We start from the raw sequence: 24,176 nt of genomic DNA on the forward strand, positions 1-24,176 counted from the left end.
ATGGCGGTTTTTCAAAGCCTATGGTCGTGCTGAGGTAGTTCAGTGACAATTAAGTGACCCAGAAAACAATGATTCTGAAGTGTGGGCCCATTGTTGGCCTAGTAGGCTTTAATGATCACCTAAGATGATCATAAAGAAAATGAATGCTTTTTCTATGAAAAATTATCCAGCCGATCGCTTTTGGTCTGTTCACAATGAAGCAACGACCTTATCATCTGGGGTGTGCCAACATTGCTAACACACTCCTAGAGGTGATCGCTTCATTGTGATACGCAAGCCCCTTCACCACAACAAGGTAACGATCACGAAGGGGAATTGACACATGTATGTGCCTTTTTTTGTGTTTTGTTTTTTTGCAGCCAGCACCAGAGGCCAGAAAAATTAGGCATGTACACATGCCTGAAAAAGTAGGTATTGTTGCAGCCACTGCTGTAGCAGCGGCCGGAAAAAATTTAGGTTTTCCAGGCAGAAAGTGCACTAAAACATTGCGACTTGAACCCTAGTTGGTGGCGGAGAAGTCACGTAAGTCATCCGGCATGCAGAGATTAAAAACAGCAGCGTGTGGACCATTTTTAGCCCAAGGCATCTCATCAGGCCTTTTTTAGTCAAATGCATCCCCCACTGTCAGTCCCTTCGGGATCCATGCCTCATTCATCTTAATGAATGAGGCATGGGTCTAGTAGCGTGGCCACCCAGTACAGGTCATTCTCCTTCAGCCTTTTTATACAAGGGTCCCTCAACAGGCATGACAGCATGAAAGACCCCATTTGCACAAGGTTGGATGCCGAGCTACTCATGTCCAATTCCTCGTCCTCACTGATCTCATTGAAGGTCTGTTCTTCCCCCCAGCCACGTACAACACCACGGGTACCAGATAGGTGACAACGAGCACCCTGGGATGCCTGCTGTGGTTGGTCTTCCTCCTCCTCAAAGCCACATTCCTCCTCTGACTCCTCTTCCTCAGACTCCTCTTCCAGCGTTGCCGCAGGTCCAGCAAGCGATGATAAGGCTGATTCTGGGGGTGATGGTGACCACAACTCTTCCTCTTCACGCTCATCTACGGCCTGATCCAGCACTCTTCGCAGGGCACGCTCCAGGAAGAAAACAAATGGGATGATGTCGCTGATGGTGCCTTCGGTGCGACTGACTAGGTTTGTCACCTCCTCAAAAGGACGCATGAGCCTACAGGCATTGCGCATGAGCATCCAGTAACGTGGCAAAAAAATACCCAGTTCCGCAGAGGCTGCGCTAGCACCCCGGTCATACAAATACTCGTTGACTGCTTTTTCTTGTTGGAGCAGGCGGTCGAACATTAGGAGTGTTGGATTCCAACGTGTCGGGCTGTCGCAAATCAAGCGCCTCGCTGGCATGTTGTTTCGCCGCTGAATATCTGAAAAGTGCGCCATGGCCGTGTAGGAACGCCTGAAATGGCCACACACCTTCCTGGCCTGCTTGAGGACGTCCTGTAAGCCTGGGTACTTATGCACAAAGCGTTGTACAATCAGATTCAACACATGTGCCATGTACGGCACATGTGTCAACTTGCCCAAATTCAATGCCGCCAACAAATTTCTTCCATTGTCACACACCACTTTGCCGATCTCCAGTTGGTGCGGGGTCAGCCACTGATCCACCTGTGCGTTCAGGGCGGACAGGAGTGCTGGTCCGGTGTGACTCTCTGCTTTCAGGCAAGTCAACCCCAAGACGGCGTGACACTGTCGTATCCGGCATGTGGAATAGCCCCTGGGTAGCTGGGGGGGTGCAGTTGGTGTGGAGCAAGACGCAACAGCAGAAGAGGACTGAGCCGAGGAGGTTAGCAAAGAGGATGGAGTAGGAGGACTAGAGGAGGTGGCAGCAGGCCTGCATGCAAGTCATGGCAGTGTCACCAACTCCTCTGCAGAGCCACGCATTCCATGCTTGGCAGCTGCCAGCAGGTTTACCCAATGCGCAGTGTAAGTGATATACCTGCCCTGACCGTGCTTTGCAGACCAGGTATCAGTGGTCAGATGGACCCTTGCCCCAACACTGTGTGCCAGACAGTGTCCCAATAGCTACAAATTTTTTGAAGGCCTCAGACTCCACCAGCTTGTAGGGTAAAAGCTGGCGGGCTAAGAGTTCCGACAAGCCAGCTGTCAAACGCCGGGCAAGGGGGTGACTCTGTGACATTGGCTTCTTACGCTCAAACAATTCCTTGACAGACACCTGACTGTGGGCAGATGAGCAGGAACTGCTGAAGGTGAGAGGCGGAGTGGCGGGTTGTTGATAGGGGGCAAGGAGGACAGCAGTGGTTGACGTGGCTGAAGATGCTGGACCAGGAGGAGGATGGTGGCTTTGAGTTTGTGTGCTGCTTGTACTCATGTGTTGATCCCATAGGCATTTGTGATGTGAGATCATGTGCCTTCGCAAAGCAGTTGTACCTAGGTGGGTGTTGGACTTCCCACGACTCTGTTTCTTTTGGCACAGGTTGCAAATGACATCGCTGTTATCAGAGGCAGACACACAAAAAAAATGCCACACTGCTGAAGCTTTGGAATAATGGCATTCTGGTGGTGGCAACAGCTTGCGTTGATTGGCGTGCTATCTGGCTGACCCCAGGTGCCGATACATGCTGTCTGACTGTGCCACTAGCTCCTTGCGATGACCTCCCCCTGCTTCCAACTCATCTCCTCCTCCTCTCTGTCTCCCCATCTGAACTTTCCCCCTCTTCTTCTTCTCTTCGAGCAGGCACCCAGGTGACATCCACGGACACATCGTCATCATCAGCCGCTTCACTTGACAACTCAGCAAAGGCAACAGCAGCAGGTACAACATCATCATCATCATCACAATGTATGTCCATGTGTATAATGCTGCCTGACTGAGACATATCCCCTTTATCTACATCCTCTGGCACTAATGGTTGCGCATCCCTTATTTCTTCCAACTGATGTGTAAATAACTCCTCTGACAGATCAAGTGAAGCGGCTGTGGTGATAGTGTTGGTAGTGGTGCCAGCGGGCGAGCAAGTGGTAAATTGAGAGGTGCCCGAAGCTGAGCTGGAGGAGGATGGTGCATCAAGGTTCCGAGCGGAAGCTGTAGAAGATTGGGTGTCCTGTGTAAGCCAGTCAACTATGTCCTCAGAATTTTTTGAGTTCAGGGTACGTGGCTTCTGAACACTGGGCATTATTCTAGGGCAAAAGGAAATCACAGCACCATGACCAAGACGGCCCCTGCGGGTTGGCCTGCCTCTGCCTGTCATTTTTTTTTAGATTAGTGGTACTATGCATGCAAGGTGCTGTGCCACCCTATATGAGTGTTGGGCAGTGGGTACAGTACACTCTGTGGACCTGACACTCACTGGCAGGCAACTGCAATTATAAAAATTATTTTTTTTTAATTTGCAAGGTGCTGTGCCACTGTATATATGAGTGGTGGGCACTGCAGTGGGCACAGTACACTATGTGGATCTGACACTCACTGGCAGACCAGGCAACTGCAATAATAAAAAACATATATTTTTTTAATTTGCAAGGTGCTGTGCCACCGTATATATGAGTGGTGGGCACTGCAGTGGGCACAGTACACTCTGTGAACCTGACACTCACTGGCAGGCCAGGCAACTGCAATTATAAAAAATATATTTTTTTTTAATTTGCAAGGTGCTGTGCCACCGTATATATGAGTGGTGGGCACTGCAGTGGGCACAGTACACTCTGTGGACCTGACACTCACTGGCAGGCCAGGCAACTGCAGTTATAAAAAATATATATTTTTTTAATTTGCAAGGTGCTGTGCCACTGTATATATGAGTGGTGGTCACTGCAGTGGGCACAGTACACTCTGTGGACCTGACACTCACTGGCAGACCAGGCAACTGCAATTATAAAAAATATATATTTTTTGAATTTGCAAGGTGCTGTGCCACCGTATATATGAGTGGTGGGCACTGCAGTGGGCACATTACACTCTGTGGACCTGACACTCACTGGCAGGCCAGGCAACTGCAATTATAAAAAATATATATTTTTTTAATTTGCAAGGTGCTGTGCCACCGTATATATGAGTGGTGGGCACTGCAGTGGGCACAGTACACTCTGTGGACCTGACACTCACTGGCAGCCGGCAGGCAACTGCAATTATTTGCAAATTATTTTTTAAACTGCAAGGTACTGTGCCACCCGATATGAGTGTGGTGTGCAGTGCACACAGTACAGTCTGTGGTGGATCTGTGGCCTCTCACACACGGCGGGCAGGCAACTGCACAATATATATATATATATATATATATATATATATATATATATATATATATATATAAAAACCTGACTGAAATACCAGCCCTAAAAAGGGCTTTTTGGGGTGCTGTCAGGATGCTGTCCTTACAGCAGGAGTGGACCGAGAACACTAGCTAACAATGTCCCTATATTAACAGCAGCAGCAGCGCTCTCCCTGCTCTCACTAACACTGCTTCAGAATGAATCTAAGATGGATGCTGCCCTTGCTTTTTTATAGGAGGTGGGAGGGTATGCTGATTGGCTGGAATGTGTCTGCTGACTGTGAGGTACAGGGTCAAAGTTTGCCTCAATGATGAAGTATAGGGGGTGGACCGAACATTGCATATGTTCGCCCGCAGCGGCGGACGCGAAAAAGCGATGTTCTCCGGGAACTGTTCTCTGGCGAATAGTTCGGGACATCTCTACTTTCCAATAGTTTGAGGAACAGGCTTGGGTGCCACACAGAGTCAAATGCCTTCTTAAAGTCCACAAAACAGGCGAATATCTTTCCATGTTTTCTATTGTGAATATGGTTCCTAATGAGACTGTGCAGGGTGTAGATGTGGTCTGTAGTGCGATGGTTCGGCTTGAACGCCGTCTGACTTCTGCTGAGGACGTTGTGTTGTGTTAGGAAGTTTAGGATCGGTTTGTTGAGAATACTGTTGAATAGTTTCCCTAATGCGCTGCTGACACATATCCCTCTGTAGTTGGCTGGATCATACTGGTCTCCATTCTTATGGATGGGTGTTATGAGGCCTTGATTCCATACTTTAGGGTAGTAACCGGCACTCAGGACCAGATTGAACACTTTGCATATTGCAGCATGTACATCTGGGGAGCCATGTTTAATCATTTCAGGCAGGATTCCATCCATCCCGCTGGCTTTTTTAGTTTGCTGGTGTTGGATTTTCTCCCTAATTTCTTGTAGAGTAATTGGTACATCCAGGGGGTTCTGGAAGTCCTTGATTTTTTCCTCCATATCTTTTAGTCTTTTGATGATGTCTTTTTGTTCTACAGTTAACTTCTCTTCTGGAATATCTTTGTAGAGGTTCTTAAAGTAGTTAAACCAGATGTCACCATTTTGGATGTGGAGGTTGTTTTTCCTGGGTGCTGAGCCAATATTCTTCCATATTTCCCAGAAAGAATTTTCCTTAAGTGCCTCTTCTAACTGTTGCAGGTTGTTAGAGATTAACTTTTGCTTTTTCTTTTTAAGGGTTTGTTTGTATTTTTTCTGTAAGATGCTATGGGCTATCCTTAGTTCAGTGTTGTTAGGGTCTCTGTGTTTGTTATTGGAGGCTGTCTGTGGGGTGTTCCTTAATTCTTTGCATTCTTTGTCGAACCATTTATTGGATTGTTTGGTGGGTGGTTTCTTGTAGTTGACTTTTCTGTTGGGCTGTTTCTGCAATGGTGTGTAGTATATTATGGAAGTCCTTTGCTGCCTTGTTCACACCTCGTGGGCTTACCTCATAGTTGTTGTTTTGGAAGTTTTCAAGCTGTTTATTAATGTCAGGTCTGTCAGTTACCTCTCTGTATTCTGTGGTAGACTGTTTGGACCATTTAAATGATGGTGGCAGGTTGCAGAGAGAAGCCTGGTGGCATTTTGGTGATGGTTTGTTAGAAGATTTAATATATAGCAGTAGTTGGTTGTGGTCTGACAGGTGTGTTTGTGGGATGACTGTAAAGCCATTGATGAGTGTGGGTTTTATATCTGTGATAGCATAGTCTACCACACTGCTGCCTACGTGGGAGTTTAATGTGTACCTTCCCAGAGAGTCTCCCTTGGTACAGCCATTGAGGATGTAGAGCCCCAGACTGCGACACAGATTTAGCAATTTTCTTCCATTTTTGTTGATTGTACTGTCATAGCTGTTTCTTTGTATCTGTATCAACTCGTGACCGTAATTTGCGGGGCCCAGTATGTACATGTTGCCATCAGAACTTATGTAGTCCTTTTCCTTTCCTGTCCTAGCGTTGGGGTCTCCAAAGATGAGCACTTGTCCCAGGGATTGGAAGTGGATTATCTCACTTTGTAGGACCTCATAGATGTCCTGTCTGAAATATGGGGACTCTGGTGGGGCAATGTATGCTGCACACAGGTAGATATTAGACTGAGAGGCAAGGATGGAGCTACTTATTCTTATCCAGATGTGGCTCTCTCCTTTTTTGATTGCATTGATTTTGTCATGTAGCTCCTCCTTATACCAGACTAATATTACCCCTGAGCACCGACTCTGTTTGATGTTTTTATCCTTCTGTGCGGGGACAGAGAATTCCCTATAGCCAATCCGTACTAATAGTTCATCCTGTGCCCGGGTCCATGTTTCCAGGAGGATTTGTATGTCTGTTTCACGTAGTCTGCTTAAAATCTGGATCATTTACTTTGGATCCGAAAGCTGAAGTGTTCAGACCCTGAATGTTCCAGCTACTGATTACTAATGATGTCATTTTTGTTTGTGTCGTTGTATACCTTATAATGGGCAAATTTCATATGACAAACCGGATTATTGTTGGTTGTCCTTGTCTTTTTTGCTTTTTGAGCTATGTTACATTATTTTATCATATATTGTGCTTCTTATCTCTGCCATTTCTCTGCTTTTTAGTGGTCTTGATCTATCACCTGCCCCCCCCCCCCCTCTCTCTCTCCCCGTCACCTGCCCTCTCTCTCTTTCTCTCTCTCTCCCTGTCACATGCCCTCTCTCTCTTTCTCTCTCTCCCTGTCACATGCCCTCTCTCTCTCTCCCCCTGTCACCCTTTCTCTCTCTCCGTCACCCTCTCTCTCTCTCTCCCTGTCACCCGCCCTCTCTCTCTCTCTCTCCTTGTCACCTGCTCTCTCTCTCTCTCTCTCTCCCTGTTACCCCCCTCTCTCTCTCTCCTCATCACCCTCTCTCTCTCTCTCCCTGTCACCTGCTGTCTCTCTCTCTCCGCCACCTGCCCTCTCTCTCTCTCTCCCTGTCACCCCCTCTCTCTCTCTCCCTGTCACCCCCCTCTCTCTCCCTGTCACCTGCCCTCTCTCTCTCTCTCTCCGTCACCTCTCTCGCTCTCACTCTCCCTGTCACCTGCCTTCTCTCTCTCTATCACCTGCCCTCTCTCTCTGTCACCTGCCCTCTCTCTCTCTGTCACCTGCCCTCTCTCTCTCTCTGTCACATGCCCTCTCTCTCTCACCGCCTTCTCTCTCATCCCCCCTCTCTCTCTTTATCTCTCTCTCTCTGTCACCCCCTCTCTCTGTAAACCCCCGGCCCCATCTCTCTCTGTCAAACTCTCTCTCCGGGGGGGCGCCAATACAGTTCCTCACAAGGGCGCTGGAGACCCTAGGTACACCTCTGCTGGCCTGCACTGAAGGGGGATCTATGGGGGACCTGGGGACTGTCGTGTTGATGCATGTTTGCGTGTTGTTACTTCATCCATGTCTACAAAGGACTTTGATGCTGCTGCTGCGACTCAATACAACAGAAAAGTATAAGGTAAGAATTTTGAAAATATTTTAAACCGTTTATAACAGTATACCACAAGCAGTTTGTCTATAAATGTTATTTTAAACTTATTTGTAATTGTAGAACTAGGCCAGAGAGTAGACAATGTTTTTTGATGGTTTTAATTTGAAATGTACCTTGGTGTCCTTCACTAAGGTCTGTACTTTGTAAAATGCCCGCCACAGCCTTGGTCCGTGCCTATTCCCTGTAAAGAACTATCTTTACCATAACATCTTTGCTGGTTTTTCCTTAGGTCGCAAAATCTAAGAAACCGCGGAGGAACATATATCCTATCTTACCACTTTTGCTGCCATTTTTACCTGTTTCACTGTGTTCTTACAATATATATACCCATAGAGACTAATCTCTTCACATAAAACAAGAATCAGGAAATAGAATAAGAATATACGGATTTATAAGTTGCTATGGCAAACACAGCTAAACTGAACTAGAATTGCACACATTTTTAAGGATTACTAAACATATATTTGTTATATACTGTTTTGCTGTCTCTGCCGTGGTAACTTTCATACCTTTATGTTCATATTTCAGGCTTCTTGTTTTTTTTTTTTTTTTTGTGAAGGGTTATATACTGTATATTTTATCTTATTTTGGAGCATTAACATACAGCTTAAAATGTGAAAGGAAATCATCTCCCCAATTGGTACACAGACTACATTAGAAGTTGATCAAAGTTCTAACCTATACAGCACTTTCATTAAAAACCTTGGTGGAATTTGGTTTTTGACAGACATTTTAAGCACCCTCATATTGCCTTTGGAATTATGGATTAACACAGTATTGCTACTGAAAATTTGAAATAAAGGTAGTGCTTTAATCCAGTTATTTAAAAAACATTCCCACACATGCTTACCCTTTAATGCCACTACTCAAACTGCCTTTAAAAACCATAGATTTACAGAGTATTCATTGGAATACTGCTACTGAAAATGTAAAATAGGTGTAGCAGTTTAATCTGGTTATTTAAAAAACATTCTCACACATGCTTACCAGGCATTCCCGCCATTCGCTTGACTCGTGACTTGGCATCACTATGAACAAAAAACAGAGAAATATACAAAGGTAAAGGTAATAAAAGTGAACGTGTAGCAAGGCTATTGACATTGACGTGTTTACCTTTTTCTTTTTTTTTTTTTTTATTATTTATTTATCAATATTATAATTATTACAAAATTCTATAAAAACCTTGAATAGTACACAATCCATAATTTTGCATAATACAAAGAAACAAGTACAATTAAATTGCCAAAACTTACTTTCCTCCCCTCCCATCCCCCCTTTCCCCCCTCCCCCCTCTCCCTACTCCCCTACCCCCTCTCCTTATCTCTTAATTTTCTTTTCATTCCTTTTAGTGTATTCTCCAGTATTCCCATAAGGTTTCCCATTTCTTCTTGTCCTCCTCTCCCTCTATACACAGAAATTCCATATTTTTAGTAGTCTCTATTTTTTTAAACCATATTTCTATTTTTGGAGGATGTTCTTTCTGCCAGTTTAAGGGTATCAAACTTTTGTCAGCGTTCATGAGATGTGGAATCAGAGAGCTTTTATATTTTTTAATCAAGCCTTTTATCCCATGAAACAGACAAAACCACGGATCATCAGGTATCTCTAAATTTGTAATCTTTTTTTATCAGTGTGGTTACCTCCTTCCAATATTTCTTAATTTTCAGGCAGGTCCACCATAAATGTGCCATGGTGCCATCTACCTCACACCCCCTCCAACACTTTTGGGAATTCCCCGTCTGAAATTTACCTATTTTATCTGGGGTATTATACCATCTAGAGATACATTTATAGTTTATCTCTAATGTATTGGTATCTATTGCAGAACTATGGATTAATTTCATGCTTTTTTCTAAGTGAAAATCTGTCCCTTGTGGCCCTAATTCTTTTTCCCATCTTCCAATGGTGGTGTTGTCTGTTCCATCGACCTTGCTAATATTTTATATATATTTGATATTTTATTCCCATATCCCTCTGATGCACATATTTACTCAAAGGGTAGTAGCTCTTTTTCTGATCTTAATAGTTGTGGTAGTTTCATTACAAAGTGCTTTAGCTGGCTATATCGCCATTCATCTATTTTCCCAAATCTTTTTTTTAAATCTACGATAGTGTGCATTTTCCCTTTCCCCAGAATATCCTTTAACCATGTGTCATCCCTCCCCAACCAATTCCCTTGAATATTATCTATTCCTGGTGGAAAAAATAAAGTGTTTTTTAACCACTTAAGCCCCGGAAGATTTTACCCCCATTCCGACCAGGGGGTATTTTGCGATTCGGCACTGCGTGACTTTAACGGACAATTGCGCGGTCGTGCGACGCTGTACCTAAACGAATTTGGCGTCCTTTTTTTTCCACAAACAGAGCTTTCTTTTGGTGGTATTTGATCACCTGTGCGATTTTTTGATCACGCGCTATAAACAAAAAAAGAGCGTCAATTTTGCAAAAATAGCAATATTTTTCACATTTTTTTATATGAAATTCCCCCCAAAAAAAATGTAAAAATCAAAATTTTTTAACATTTTTGGCCAATTTGTTTTATGCTACCTATGTTTGGTAAAAAAAATCGCAAAAAGCGTATTTTGATTGGTTTGCGCAAAAGTTATCGCGTTTACTAACAAAGGGAAAGATTTTTGTCATTTTTGTTGTTTTTTTTTTTAAGGCGTAATGGCGGCGATCTGCGATTTTTTTTGCGGTACTGCGACATTGTGGCGGACAGATCGGACCCTTGACTGACATTTTTGACACTTTTGGGGTTACCAGTGACATTTCTACAGTAATCAGTGCTATACATATGCACTGTTACTGTAAAAATACACTGGTAGTGAAGGGGTTAACTTTATTTGGGAGGGAGGGGCTGTGTGTGTCCCTAGGGGCGTGCTTTCTACTGTGATTGGCTGTGGCTTGAGCTGTAAGGACACTGATCAACGGATCTACATAGTAGATCCATGTGATCAGTGTCTTTACAGCGAGGAGAATGACAGGCAGCTTGTTTACACAAGCTGCCTGACATTCTCCCTCTCCCCCGCCGATCGCCGAGTGGCCGGCGGACATCGGGTCCGCTGGTCACACGCGCGGGGGGGTCCGTGACCACGCGGGAGCGGGAGCGCGCCTCCGGGGGCGCACGCTCGCTCCCTAGACCCTCACAAGCAAGCAACGTAGCCCTACGTTAGTTTGCCTGTGAGGGGCTGACCGCCGACGTAGATAGTCGTGCGGCGGTCGGCAAGTGGTTAAAGGTATCAATGGTGAGTTAAATTAAATTTTTTCTTTTTTACAAATTAAATCCCAAATTCTAAGTGGATGTCGTGTTATAATGTGTATTTTATTATTTAATTTTCTGTATTGTGGTTGTATCCATATGATTTTTTCTAATTGTGTATTACTCATAGTGTTCTCTATATTTACCCAACTTTTTTCGGTTTTTATCTTCCCCCATTCCATCACCCGTGCTAATAATGAAGCATGATAATATTTTTTAAAATCCGGTACTGCTAGACCACCACTTGTCTTACTTCTAGTTAGTACTTAATATTGTATCCTAGGCTTTTTTTTTCCATATAAATCCTGTCATTAGGGTTTTTAGAGTCCTAAAATATATCTGAGGTATTGATAACATTTGATATTTGTACATCACTTTTGGTAGGATAGTCATCTTGATGATATTTATCCTTCCAATCCACGATAGGACCCTAGGTGCTTGTTTATTGATTTCTGCTCTTATTTCGTTTAAGAGAGGAACATAGTTTACCTTATATAGATTTTCAGGGGATGGAGTCAGCTTAATTCCTAGATAATTTAGAGCCGACTTCCTCCATACAAAGGGGAATTTTTGTTTTAATGCCTTTTCTTCCTTGAGTGAGAGATTGATTTTTAATATCTCCGATTTTGATGGGTTAATTTTTAAGTTAGACAGGTCTCCATACCATTTCAGTACTTCCATCAGGTTGGGGAGGGTTTACCTAGGTCTAGAAACGTACAGCAAAAGGTCATCTGCATACGCGGCAACCTTATGCTCTACCCCTCCAGCCACTACTCCCGTCACGTCTGGACTCTTCCTTATTGTCGCCAAGAGGGGTTCTAAAGAGAGCACAAATAACAATGGCGATAGTGGACATCCCTGCCTTGTTCCGTTGAACATTTCAAACGGTTCAGAGGGTTCCGTTTATTCTTATTTTTGCAGAGGGGCCTTCATATAGTGTTTTAATCCAGGCCAACATCCTTTGCCCTAGCCCTAATTCTTCAAGGGTTTTAATCATGAATTCCCAGCTGACCCTGTCAAATGCTTTTTCCGCATCTATTGACAGTATCAACCGTGGGTTTCCGCTTTTAGCCATTTGTTGTATTAATAGAATCGTTCTTACACTATTATCCTTATCCTGTCTTCCAGGGACAAATCCCACTTGGTCCTTATGGACCCATTCTGTCATTACGTTTTTCATCCTTGTGGCTAGGATTTTCGAGAAAAGCTTTGTGTCCACATTCAATAAGGAAATAGGTCTATAACTTGGGCAAACTGTTGGATCCTTTTTTTCTTTCAGTATAACTGTGACCGAGGCCCCCAAGGCTTCTCGACTCATCTTATACTGACTACCTAGCCCATTTATGTACCCTTTTAATCTAGGGATCAGCAGATTTTTAAACCTTTTGTAATAATTCATTGTAAACCCATCAGGGCCAGGGCTTTTTCCCGAAGCTGTCATTTTTAAAGCTTTCTCTATTTCCTCCCTCCCGTTATGGGTGCTTCCATCTGCTTTAATTTCTCTTCTTGAATTTTAGGCAGCTCTGCGTTCTCCAAATACTCTTTAATCAACTCTGTTCTATTTACCTGTTGGCTCTGTCCATCTTCTCCATTAACATTGTACAATTTCCCATAGTATTTTTAAACACTTTTGCAATCTCCGGTGTTGAATACTTTAACTCTCCTTTCTCACCTCTTATTTTTTCTATGAAATTAATTGCTTTCTTTTTTTTACCATCCCAGCTAATTTCTTCCCAATTTTATTACTCCATCAGTATCTTTCTTTAGCTACTCTATTAAATGCTTGTCTGGTTTCCTGGTCTAATAATTCTTTCAGTTGGTCTCTTTTAATTACCAGCTGGTGATGTATCTTTTCGTCTTGTACTTTTTTGTTTTTTGTTTTTGTTCTAACTCATAGATCTCTTTTATTAATCCATCTTTTTTTACCATTCTCTCCTTTTTTCTTTGTGCCCCTTTTGATATTAAAATATGTATGCTTTGTGCGATTCCCATAATATGTTTTCTGAGATTCCCTCTGTTTCATTCAATTGAAAAAATAACTCCAGTTCTTTCTCTATTTCTGCCGCCCAGACTTTATCTTTTATCACCTCTTCGTTAATTCTCCATGTATTCTTATTAATTTGTCTCCCTGCGATTTTTAACCTCATTACCACCGGTGCGTGGTCCGACCAGGTCTTGACCCCAACCCTTGCCTCTACTACTGTCTCCACCAGTTTATGTTCTATCATTAAGTAGTCAATCCTGGAGTATGTCCCATGTACCTGGAAATAGAACGTATAGTCCCGTTCTTTGGGATTTAACACCCTCCATATATCCAATAGTTGACATTGGTGTAATTTTTTCTTTATCATCCTAAGTTGTGACGTTCTGCTTCCAGGCCTATGCGAGGTACAATCTATATCAGGTTCGAGGCAAAAGTTGAGGTCCCCTGCCAAGATCACGCTTCCCTTCTTAAACTCCATTAATTTCCCAAGTAGATTTCCTAAATATTGGGGCAATACACATTTGCAAATGTTACCTCTCTGTCTACTAGTTTCCCTTTCAAAAAGAGGAACCTCCCTTCTGGGTCCGTCAACCTCTCTTCGAGAGAGAATCTCACCCCTTTGGCAACCCCTATAGCTACCCCTTTTGCTTTATTTGTTGTAGAATCTACATAAAACCAAGTGGGATGTTCTCTGGAGTATAGTCTTACATTAGATGCATGTGTAATAGGAGTCTCCTGTAGGAATACTAAGTCTGTTCCCGAAGATTTTAATTCTATTTTATGTCTTTTTTCTGATGAGTTCATCCCTTTCACATTATATGTAACCAATTTTACTTCCGTCATCTTAATATTTTATTTCTGTCGTCTCTTTCTCCTAGGGTCTTCCCCTCTCCCTCCCCTCTTCTCCTTATCAGTAGATCCTGACCCATCTTATATGGGTCCAGGCGCCCCAAGTCAACTCCCATCGGAGAGGGTGGGGGTATACCCCCGGAGACTAAGACGACACTCCTCTTACAATTCCTTTCAGGAGAGTTCCCTTTTACTTCCCTCCCCCTCCCTTCCCCTCCCTTCCTCTCCCTCCCTCCTCCCAAAGGAAAAAAAAAAAAACACCCAACTTTTGGAAACCTGACCCCTTTTCCTCTGGGGTCATATTAGTCGATACTGCTCCCTCCCTCCTTAGACCTACTTTTCCTAGGGTCGAGCTCTGGCTTTGCTCGCCTGCCATCTCTTGCTTACCCCTAACAATGGGGGGAAGTCAAGAGCGTGGCTGATCTCTAGGGGTCCCACTGGGTCTAACAACTTATTCATATCTTCCCTCTTCTCATTAACGCCTATTCCCCTAATCCTTCAATACCCCCACCTCAGCATCTAAATCTCCTCTCCTACCCCCCTTAAAGTGGAGTTCCACCCTAATTTTATACTTACCTCCATCTTCTCGCTCCGGGTCACCTGAAAAACAAATGGCTAATCGCATTTTTTTTTTTTTTTTTTTTACTTACCTCGTAGCGAAGAAAATATACTTACCTTACTTCCTTCTTCCTCCTTCCTTGGCCTCAGCCCGTCGTCACTTCCTGGCTCTGCAATGATTCCTGGGAGCTGAACGTCATAGCTCCCAGGAATCATTGCGCCTGCACCGGCCCCGACTTCAGTTCCGGGGCGCGCGCGTCATCCCCTTCTAAACAGCTTCTGGGCATGCCCAGAAGCTGTGGAGGGATGACGCGCGCGCCCGGAAGTGATGGCGGGGCCGGCGCAGGGCATCGTGGGACCGAAGAAGGTGGAAGAGGACTCCAAAGAGGATCGCGCTGGCTTCAAGCTGCCCACATCTGAGATGGCAGCGCTGGACAAGACTTTTTCAAGGTAAGTATTTGTCCTAACAGGTAAGTGCAACCCGGGACAGATCAGAGGCTAGCCATTGTGGAATGCACTAGCCCTGACTGTCCCGGGGGTATTTAAAAAAAAAAAAAAATTCCAGGGTGGAACTCCGCTTTAAGGTATGATCTTTCTTAGTTAGTTCTTTGTCTTTTTCTTAAATAAGGAAATCTTCTTTGGGATTGTTTGCCAATGATCTTCATCTTCTTCTGTCTCTAGACTTTTTCCTTTATGGACAGTCCATCCAGGTACCTCCATCTCTGGTATTTTTAGGGTTTCACAAAAAACCTGCAGTTCCTCAGGGAATGTCAGCTTAACTATCTTCCCTTCCTTTCTTACCCCCAGGCACGCCGGGTACCCCCAGAAGTACTGTAGATCATGTTGTTTCAAAACCTCTATTAGCGGTTTTAAAGCTCTTTTTTCTAAGTAGAGTGTCCTGGGCTAGATCTGGGAATACCTGTATGTACATTCCTTCATATTTCAAAGGGGGTCTAGTTTTCAATTTCTCCCAAATCTGTGCTTTTGTTTCATACCTAAAAAATTTGACAATAACATCTCTTATTTTTTCTTTTGGTAAGTTCTGAGGTTTCCTAATTCTATGAACTCTTTCCAGCTCTATCTTTTCTGACTCTGCCCTTTTGAGAAGAGGGTTGAATAATTTTTCAATCATTTTTCCTAGATTTTCTTCTTTTTCAGCTTCAGGCAGACCTCTAATTCTCAGGCTTTTTCTTCTGTTCCTATTTTCTTGGTCCTCCATCCTGTATGACACATTTCTAAATTCTAGTTGGGTCCTCCTCATTTGTTCTTTCAATGATTTTATATCCTCATAATTTTTATCTACTTTCTTTTCTGTTTCTTCCACTCTCATCAAAATCTGGCCCTTGTCCCCATGTAACGTTTCCATCTCCCTTTTGATAGAGCGCTCTAGGTTTGCAAACATCTCTGCTATTTCACTTTTTGTTGGGAGTTGGTCTTTTGATCTTAAATCCCCCTTCTCTTCATGATTCCCCTACCTCCCACTGAGCACTGTCTCTGGAGAAATTTGGGCTGATTTCTCCAACAGCGTTTGTATCTTTTTGATTTCGTTTTTTTTTATCTACCTCTTGTTTTGATTTCCCAATTTGTTGTTTTGGGGGTTTCTCCTGTCCCATCTGTTGTCATATATTTTTTGATGTTCCCTGGGCTTGCACTCACTTTTGCTGTTTTCCCTCCTCCTTCTTTTGTCTGTTTATTTTTCATTTTTTTCCTTTTTACTATTCCAACCTTTCTCTTCAGTTACTCCCTGTATTCTTCCAGGTGTACTCCTGTTATTTTATTTAGGGACAGAGCCTATAGCGGGGTCTCTACTTTATACTGGATGTAGTCTAATCTCCAATTGAGTCTGAATGACTGTAGCAGTCCGTTTTACCAGCTGGTCCCAGTCCTCTGTCTTTTTAGGCAAATTTACAACAGAACTTCACAGACAAACAATTGTTAACCAGACCTTTTTGCCTCAGTTGCTATTTAAACAGGTTGTAATACAGTCTTGCAGTATTAAAACTTTTGTCTTCAACTTATGACACTTAATAGATTTCATGGGGGGGTTATCCCTCTCACCTCCTCTGCTGCAATGTCTTCAATGGGTTCTGCTCCCCCTCTCTCCTCTCCCGGCTCAGCTGTGTTTACAGCTCCAGACTATGTCTGTCTCCAACCACCTCGAGCAAACTGCTCCCGACTTGCCGATCAACCGACCGGCAAAGGCTCCACTAGCGTCGGCTACCGCCGGGCGCACGCGACCTCACGGCGTCTCCTCCTCCTCTCCATCACTCTATCCAGGAGGGGGCATCCGCTCCGCTCGTCCGTATCGCTCTACACGGCGAGTCTGTGCACAGGGCCGCCATCAGGGGGGTACAGCCAGTACTCCTGTATGGGGCCCCGGCACATAGGGGGGCCCGGACAGCAGGAAGATCGGTAGGATGACAGCATACCTCCCAACCTGGGCAGGACTGTCCCGCTGTACAGAAGCTTTGTCCGGCATAATTCTGGTGATAAATGTTACCTTCTAGCTCAGAAGGAACTGCAGCAGTGGGAACATTTAGAACAGCCAGGGATTGGCTAACAAACCAGCTGGGTGTGCACTATGCAGCCACAATGAGAGACTGCACCTGTCAAATTCATGCTGTGATGTGGGTAATGGGCGGGACTGCTACTCAGACCCGCCCCCTGTGTCAAGCAACACGTGCATAGGGAAGAAGGAGAAGGAAGATATGGCAGCCAGCAACAGAAAGGTATTTTAGAAAGGTAATTATGTGGAAGATGGGGGACCTTTGGGGAAGATGAGGGCAGAGGAGAGGTGTGTGTGTTGCAGAGGTTGTAGCAGCTGGGAAGAGGTGCAGTACAGAGGCATTTACGTACATTCGCTACTATGTGCAGCTTGGTATGGCACTACTCCCGATTTTTAACATTGGCCTCAATGGAGAATCTTGGTCACCTTGGTATAGCACTACTCCCGATTTTTAACATTGTCCTCAATAGAGAATCTTGGTCACCTTGGTATAGCACTACTCCCGATTTTTAACATTGGCCTCAATGGAGAATCTTGGTCAGCTTAGTAAGGCACTACTCCCTATCTAGCACTCTCCTGAATCCTGTGCATAATGCACTCCAGAACCCTGCATTCTGTATCTAGCATTCTCCTGAATGTATTCCTGACCCCTGCACTCTGTATGGGGATGGGGTTGTGAATTTGTGGAGGGATTTGGGGGGTTGCGCTGTGAGGGGTGATTGGGAGAGATTTCTGCTAGGAAGAGGGATTGGGGGAGGGGGTGATAATATAATTTTGATATTTTCGGTGGAAGGGGGGGGGCCCTGTCAGGTAGGCTGTATGGGGCCCCAGGATTTCTAGTGGCAGCCCTGTCTGTGCATGTCTGTGCGGCGAGTCCGGTAAGACTGCACTCAGCGTCCGGCTTTCGTGCCTGCAGCTAGGGGAGAGGTGAGGTGAGGGTGGAGGATACAGGGATCTGGATCAGGCATCTTCGGTCGTTGCAGAGGGGAATCTCGCAATCATCTCTCCCATGTGGGTACTCCCAGGTGATCAGCACCTGCTCACGGCAAGCACCATTACCAGGCCCCCCCCCCTGGGGTTTACCTTTTTCTAAAGTCGATCTTGCATCAAAAATTATTAGTCAGGACCCCCAATTTAAAAAAACAGCACATTAAAAAGCATCCCCTGGAAGACAAAAATATATACTGTATGTATCATATGCCTGTGGTACCTAGGTGGGGGTAATGACATTGAGCTATCAGCAAGGTCATGAGAACAATAAGTATCATAAATCTTGTGAGAAGATGCTCCTACACAATGCTGGGGCATTTGACCTGTGCAGCTGCAGGCACTGTGGAGAAATGCATCCTTAAAGTTTACAACAGAAGTTCTGAAGTTTTTGAAGTCCTGTTTTCAGGCAGCTCACCTGCCCTGTTTACCTTACCTGAGCACCTGCTCTTTGTTTGCGTTAGAGAATAGAAGACTGGAAGGCTGCCAAGTCACTGCTGGGAGGGGGAAGCAGGACGAGGTGAGCTCCTAAGTTAATGACTTGCCATTTAGAGACTCCATAGAACACGCTGATGCTATATAAAACTATTATTATTATTATTACTGTTGTTACTTATATAGCATCAATGCAGCATGAATTGATAAATATACTATATACAACAGTAACATCCAGTACGGTCAAACGATCCCCTGTGTCAGCCAGCGGCAGCTGCAGGGGGGAGCGCTTGACAATGGCTGGGAATTCTGGTAGTGGAGACATGACTAATAGGCTTCCATGTCCCAGCTGTTATCAGTGCTTCCTCCTTTCCCCTGCAGCCACTGCTGGCCGATACAGTAGAGCTGGATCACGTGACTAGTCTTGAGTGGGCTGAAAATGGATAAATATATACACCCTTTTACATGGGCTATCAGCATAGAGGTTAGGAGGGGAGAAGGAGCATTTTTTAGATGAGTTAGGTTTAGACTGGAGTTCTAGTTCTACTATACAATAATTACCATGGTGTCATGTATCGTGCCAAGGCAGATGTAGCTTGTCCAGTATTATGATGGGAAGTGTGAAAGATTTGGCCCCCTGTTCAGGTGTAGAGCTTCTTGCAGGATTAACCTGGACATGAGGCACAACTTTCTTTGTCTGCTACAAAATCTTGCTGAAGACATCAGTTTTGCCATGCCAAATGAGTAGGGTTGAGCGAACACGGACTGTATTATTCATGTTCGTACCGAATAATTGGATTTTTGTTACCCGAACAAGGACCCGAAAACTTTACTGTATGTTCCGTGTTCGGTCATTTTATTTCCGGGTTTTGTATGTATTGGCGCGCTTTTCATGGCGGGATTTCAACAGCCAATCAACATGCGTTTAACTGGTGTGCCTTAAGCCATCCCACCCATGCCTACAAATGTATTAGTAGCTGTGATTGGCCATCTGAAGCATGTGACCAAGTCTTTATAAGTTCGAGACCGAGCGCCGCTGCGTCATTATGCTGTAGTACAGGGACAGAGCACACAACATCATACGTGCTGGCTGCTGATTAGGGACAGACAGGCAAAAAAATCATATTGTGTCCGAAATAGAATTGAGGGACAGGTCGGAGTGCTGCAGGCAGGGCGAGATATAGGCATTTTAGGGTGAGGCTGGAGATATTTAGGGTCAGTGTTCTACAATCGATTTTGCTGTGTGGGGGGGGGGGGGTTTGCAGTGCCGGCAGTGACCGATCTTATCAATCCTTTTAGGGAGAGGCTGGAGATATTTAGGGTCAGTGTTCTACTACAATCGATTTTGCAGTGTGGGGGGGGGGGGTTTGCAGTGCCGGCAGTGACCGATCTTATCGATCCTTTTAGGGAGAGTCTGGAGATAGGCAGGTGTCAGTGGTCCACATCGATTTTGCTGTGTGTGGGGTGGTGTGAACACAATCTTTTTGCCCACTGAGGAGGAGGGAGAAAATTATTTTTTATCAGTCAGTTGTGTGCAGCGTTTTTCCTTCAGTGCTGCTGTGCTGACTGTGATAATACACTGCTGTGTTCACACATGTGCTATTATTGAGTGATTTCAAAAGTTATACACTTTATTGTATTCCACTATTCAATATATACCCTTGGGTTAAAAAAATTAAATTGTGGCATAGTCTGTACTAATCTAGTTAAAAATTACAAACTTAAAAGGGGATTTTTTTTTTTCCCTCCATAGCCTGCAGCAGAGCTGACTGATATAAGACACTGCTGTTCACATGTGCTATTGATAAATCACCAATTTTATATCATATTTTCTATTCCGCTATTCAATCTACACCTTTGGGTATAAACAATTAAATTGCGGGATAGTCTGTGTCGGTACGTGTGAGATACACCTTTCCAATTTTTGGGGTGCATCTCATACTTCCGAGGATTTGAGGGTGCTGCCTGTTGCGAACTCCTCCTACTCCTCATCCTGCCTTTGGGGGTACAAAAAATTGTAATTTGGGCCTAGTCTTGGTCTCTACGTGTGAGATACATACACCTTTTGATATCATATTTTCTATTCCGCTATTCAATCTAAACCTTTGGGTATAAACACCTTTCCAATTTTTGGGGCGCATCTCATACTGCCGAGGATTTCAGGGTGCTACAGTCTGCCTCCTGCCTGTTCCGAACTCCTCCTACTCCTCATCCTGCCTTTGGGGGTACAAAAAATAGTAATCGGGGCCTAGTCTGGGTTTGTACGTGTGAGATACACCACCGTTTTGTAAAATTTTTCCTATTCCGCTATTCAATATACACCCTGTTTGAGTGTAAAAAATTAAATTGCGGGATAGTCTGTATCGGTACATGTGAGATACACCTTTTTAGATTTGTTTGCCGTATTTCCTTCCACCGCCGAGGATTGCAGGGCGCTTCAGTTTGCCTCCTGTTCCCAACTCCTCCTACTCCTCTTCCTCATCCTGCCTTTAGGGTACAAAAAATAGTAATCGGGGCCTAGTTTGTGTTTGTACGTGTGAGATACACCGTTTTGTAAAATTTCTCCTATTCCGCTATTCAATATACACCCTGTTTGAGTGTAAAAAATTAAATTGCAGGATAGTCTGTATCGGTACATGTGAGATACACCTTTTTAAATTTGTTTGCCGCATCTCCTTCCACCGCCGAGGATTGCAGGGCGCTTCAGTTTGCCTCCTGTTCCCAACTCCTCCTACTCCTCTTCCTCATCCTGCCTTTAGGGTACAAAAAATTGTAATCGGGCCTAGTCTGTGTTTGTACGTGTGAGATACACCGTATTATAAAATTTTTCCTATTCCGCTATTCAATATACACCCTTTTGGAGTGTAAAAAATTAAATTACGGCATAGTCTGTATCGGTACGTGTGAGATACACCTTTTAAATTTGTTTGGCGCATCTCCTTCCACCGCCAAGGATTGCAGGGCGCTTCAGTTTGCCTCCTGTTCCCAACTCCTCCTACTCCTCTTCCTCATCCTCCCTTTAGGGTACAAAAAATTTTAATCGGGGCCTAGTCTGTGTTTGTACGTGTGAGATACACCGTTTTTTATCCTTTTTCCTATTCTGCTATTCAATATACACCCTTTTGGGGTAAAAAAAAATTAAATTGCGGCATAGTTTGCATATTTGACTGTGAGATACACCCGTGCGATACTGTTGTTGTTTTTTTTCCGCTATTCAATAAACACCTTTCTAGGGCAAGATCATAAATTACAGAAATATGAGGAGACCGTCAAATAGGGGCCGTGGCCTGGGTCGTGGTGCTGCTTGTAGAGCTCCTGTTGCAAGGAGAGGACGTGGTTGATCTGTGCCAGCTACACGCACAAGTGAAACACCTTCCTCAAGTGTGAGTAGGCGACAGAACCTGCATCAGTATTTGGTAGGGCATCATACGCCCCTAGAAGTGATGAGGCCAGAACAAGTGGAGGCGATAGTAGATTGGTTTGCTGCTGACAGTGCCTCCAGTTCCTTCACATTGTCTCCCACCCAGTCTACTGCAGAAAGGTCAGAGTTGGCACCTGCAGCCGATGTCCAACCGTCTTTCACCTCACCCCCTTGCAAATCAGGCAAGCAGTCTGAGCCCCAAGTCATACAGCAGTCTCTTCTTCTTTTTGAGGACTCTGTCAGCAGGGTTTCCCAGGGCCATCCACCTAGCCCTGCCCCAGAAGTGGAAGAGATTGAGTGCAGCGATGCCCAACCACTTATTTCTCAAGATGAGTACATGCAAGGACCATCGCAGCACGTCTCCGATGATGACGAAACGCAGGTGCCAACTGCTGCGGCGTTCAGAATTGTGGAGACCGACAAGGAGGGCAGGGGTGAAGACTGGGTGGAAGATGATGTGGAGGACGATGAGGTCCTCGACTCCACATGGAATGAAGGTCATGCAGGTGACCTGAGTAGTTTGGAGGAAGAGGCGGTGGTCGCACAGAGCCACCAGCACAGCAGAGGAGGGAGCAGGGTGCAGAAGCGGAGCGGCCGTTCCCTAGACACTATGCCTGCTACTGCCCAACGCAGCAAGGGAACGAGCGCAGCAAAGCCAGCTCAAAGGAGTTCTCTAGCGTGGAAGTTCTTCAGAAAATGTGCTGATGCCAGGACACGAGTGGTTTGCACCCTGTGCAATCAAAGCCTGAAGCGAGGCATAAACCTTCTCAACCTGAGCACAACCTGCATGATCAGGCATCTAAGTGCAAAGCACGAGCTGCAGTGGAGTAGACACCTTCAAAACCAAGAAACTTCTCTGGCTCATCCTTGTCATGGTCTTACCTTCTTGCTGTTCTCCTTCGTTTGACATGTGCTGGCGGCCATCTTGGTTTCTGGGTTTCTTGTAGCCTCCCACCTTGCGGCTCCTCCTTACCACTGGGAGGAGCTGGATGCCTAGCTTATATATATAGGAGGTCTGTGGCTTCAGTTCCCTGCTTGGTCCTCCTGTGTTCACATGCTTCTAAGACTGCTGCTGCTTCTGGTCCCTGATCCTGGCTTCGTCTGACTACCCTGCTGGTTCCTGATCCTGGCTTCGTCTGACTACCCTGCTGGTTCCTGATCCTGGCTTCGTCTGACTACCCTGCTGGTTCCTGATCCCGGCTTCGTCTGACTACCCTGCTGGTTCCTGATCCCGGCTTCGTCTGACTAACCTCCTGGTTCCTGACCTCTGGCTTCGCAAGGACTCTGCCTCGGTTTCGCCATCCGTTTGGACTTTTGCTTTACAGCTTGATTTTCAATAAAGCCTTCTTATTTTCACTTATCTGTTGTTGTACGTCTGGTTCATGGTTCCGTGACATTAGGACCAAGCCATGAATTCTGACGGTACAGGGCCATCCTCGCTACCCACGCTGGTTGCCAGACTTGATCAGCAGGATCACCTGTTGGGTCGGTTCGCCGTGGCGTTGCAAACCCTGCTTGAACGCACGGCTCATTTCGCTCCCGTTGCCGATGGGTCGGTTGTCGCTCCTGGGCCCGCTCCTACTGCCGCTCCGGTTGTTGCGCCAGAGTCTACCCCGACACCTGTTGTTGCGCCTGCGGTGTTTCGGGGTATGACCGGTTCTGCCCCCCTTCCACAGCGCTTTGGGGGAGAGCCAACTCAGTGCCGAGGTTTCCTTAACCAGGTGGGCATTTATTTCGAGTTGCTGCCACATGCCTTTCCTACTGAGAGATCAAAGGTGGGCTTCTTAATTTCGCTGCTCTCGGACAAGGCCTTGGCCTGGGCCAGCCCTTTACGGGAGAACAACAATCCGGTGGTTGCCGAGTTTTCCGGTTTTGTTGCTTCTCTTCGGAGGGTATTCGATGTGCCGGCTCGTGCTGCCTCTGCTGCGAAGCTCCTTATGTCCATCAGACAGGGTTTACGATCCGTAGCTGAATACGCCATTGAGTTTCGTACCCTGGCAGCAGAGGTGGGCTGGAATAATGAGGCTCTGGTCGCTGCTTTCTCTCATGGTCTCTCGGATGCCTTGAAGGATGAGGTTGCAGCTAAGGACCTACCAGTGGAGCTCGAGTCTCTTATTTCTTTCTTGATTTTGATTGACACCAGACTCAGGGAGAGACCTTCCTTTAAGGAGAGTCTGTGGAGGCCTCCTAACAGATTGGCGCCTACCTTTGCTGTCCCACCCGTGCCTCCCTCTCCTCCCACGCCTCCTGGGGATGACTTGGCTGGGGGTGAACCCATGCAGCTGGGCTTTGCTCGCCTGTCCGAGGGGGAGAGGGTACTCCGAAGACGCGAGGGTCGATGCATGTACTGTGGTCTCGGTGGGCATTTTCGGGTGGCATGTCCGAACCGTCCGGGAAACGCTCGCACCTGAGATCCTGTCGGGGGCAGAT

The 24,176-nt window shown here is 45.4% G+C and overlaps 1 protein-coding gene across 1 annotated transcript in view; it reads right to left on the bottom strand.

Moving 5' to 3' along the window:
- The window catches only part of LOC309561274 (proteinase-activated receptor 1-like), a gene marked incomplete at its 3' end in the record, with an annotated part of 111,838 nt that overhangs the window by 26,483 nt on the left and 61,179 nt on the right, over positions 1-24,176 (bottom strand). Inside the window, exon 3 of the mRNA XM_082265089.1 lies at positions 8,735-8,775. Within this exon, the coding sequence (XP_082121215.1) occupies positions 8,735-8,775 (41 nt within the window). The remainder of the gene's footprint in view (positions 1-8,734; positions 8,776-24,176) is intronic.

The sequence above is a fragment of the Pelophylax lessonae genome, assembly GCF_965119305.1.
Source record: "Pelophylax lessonae genome assembly, chromosome: 1".
Classification (NCBI taxonomy): domain Eukaryota; kingdom Metazoa; phylum Chordata; class Amphibia; order Anura; family Ranidae; genus Pelophylax; species Pelophylax lessonae.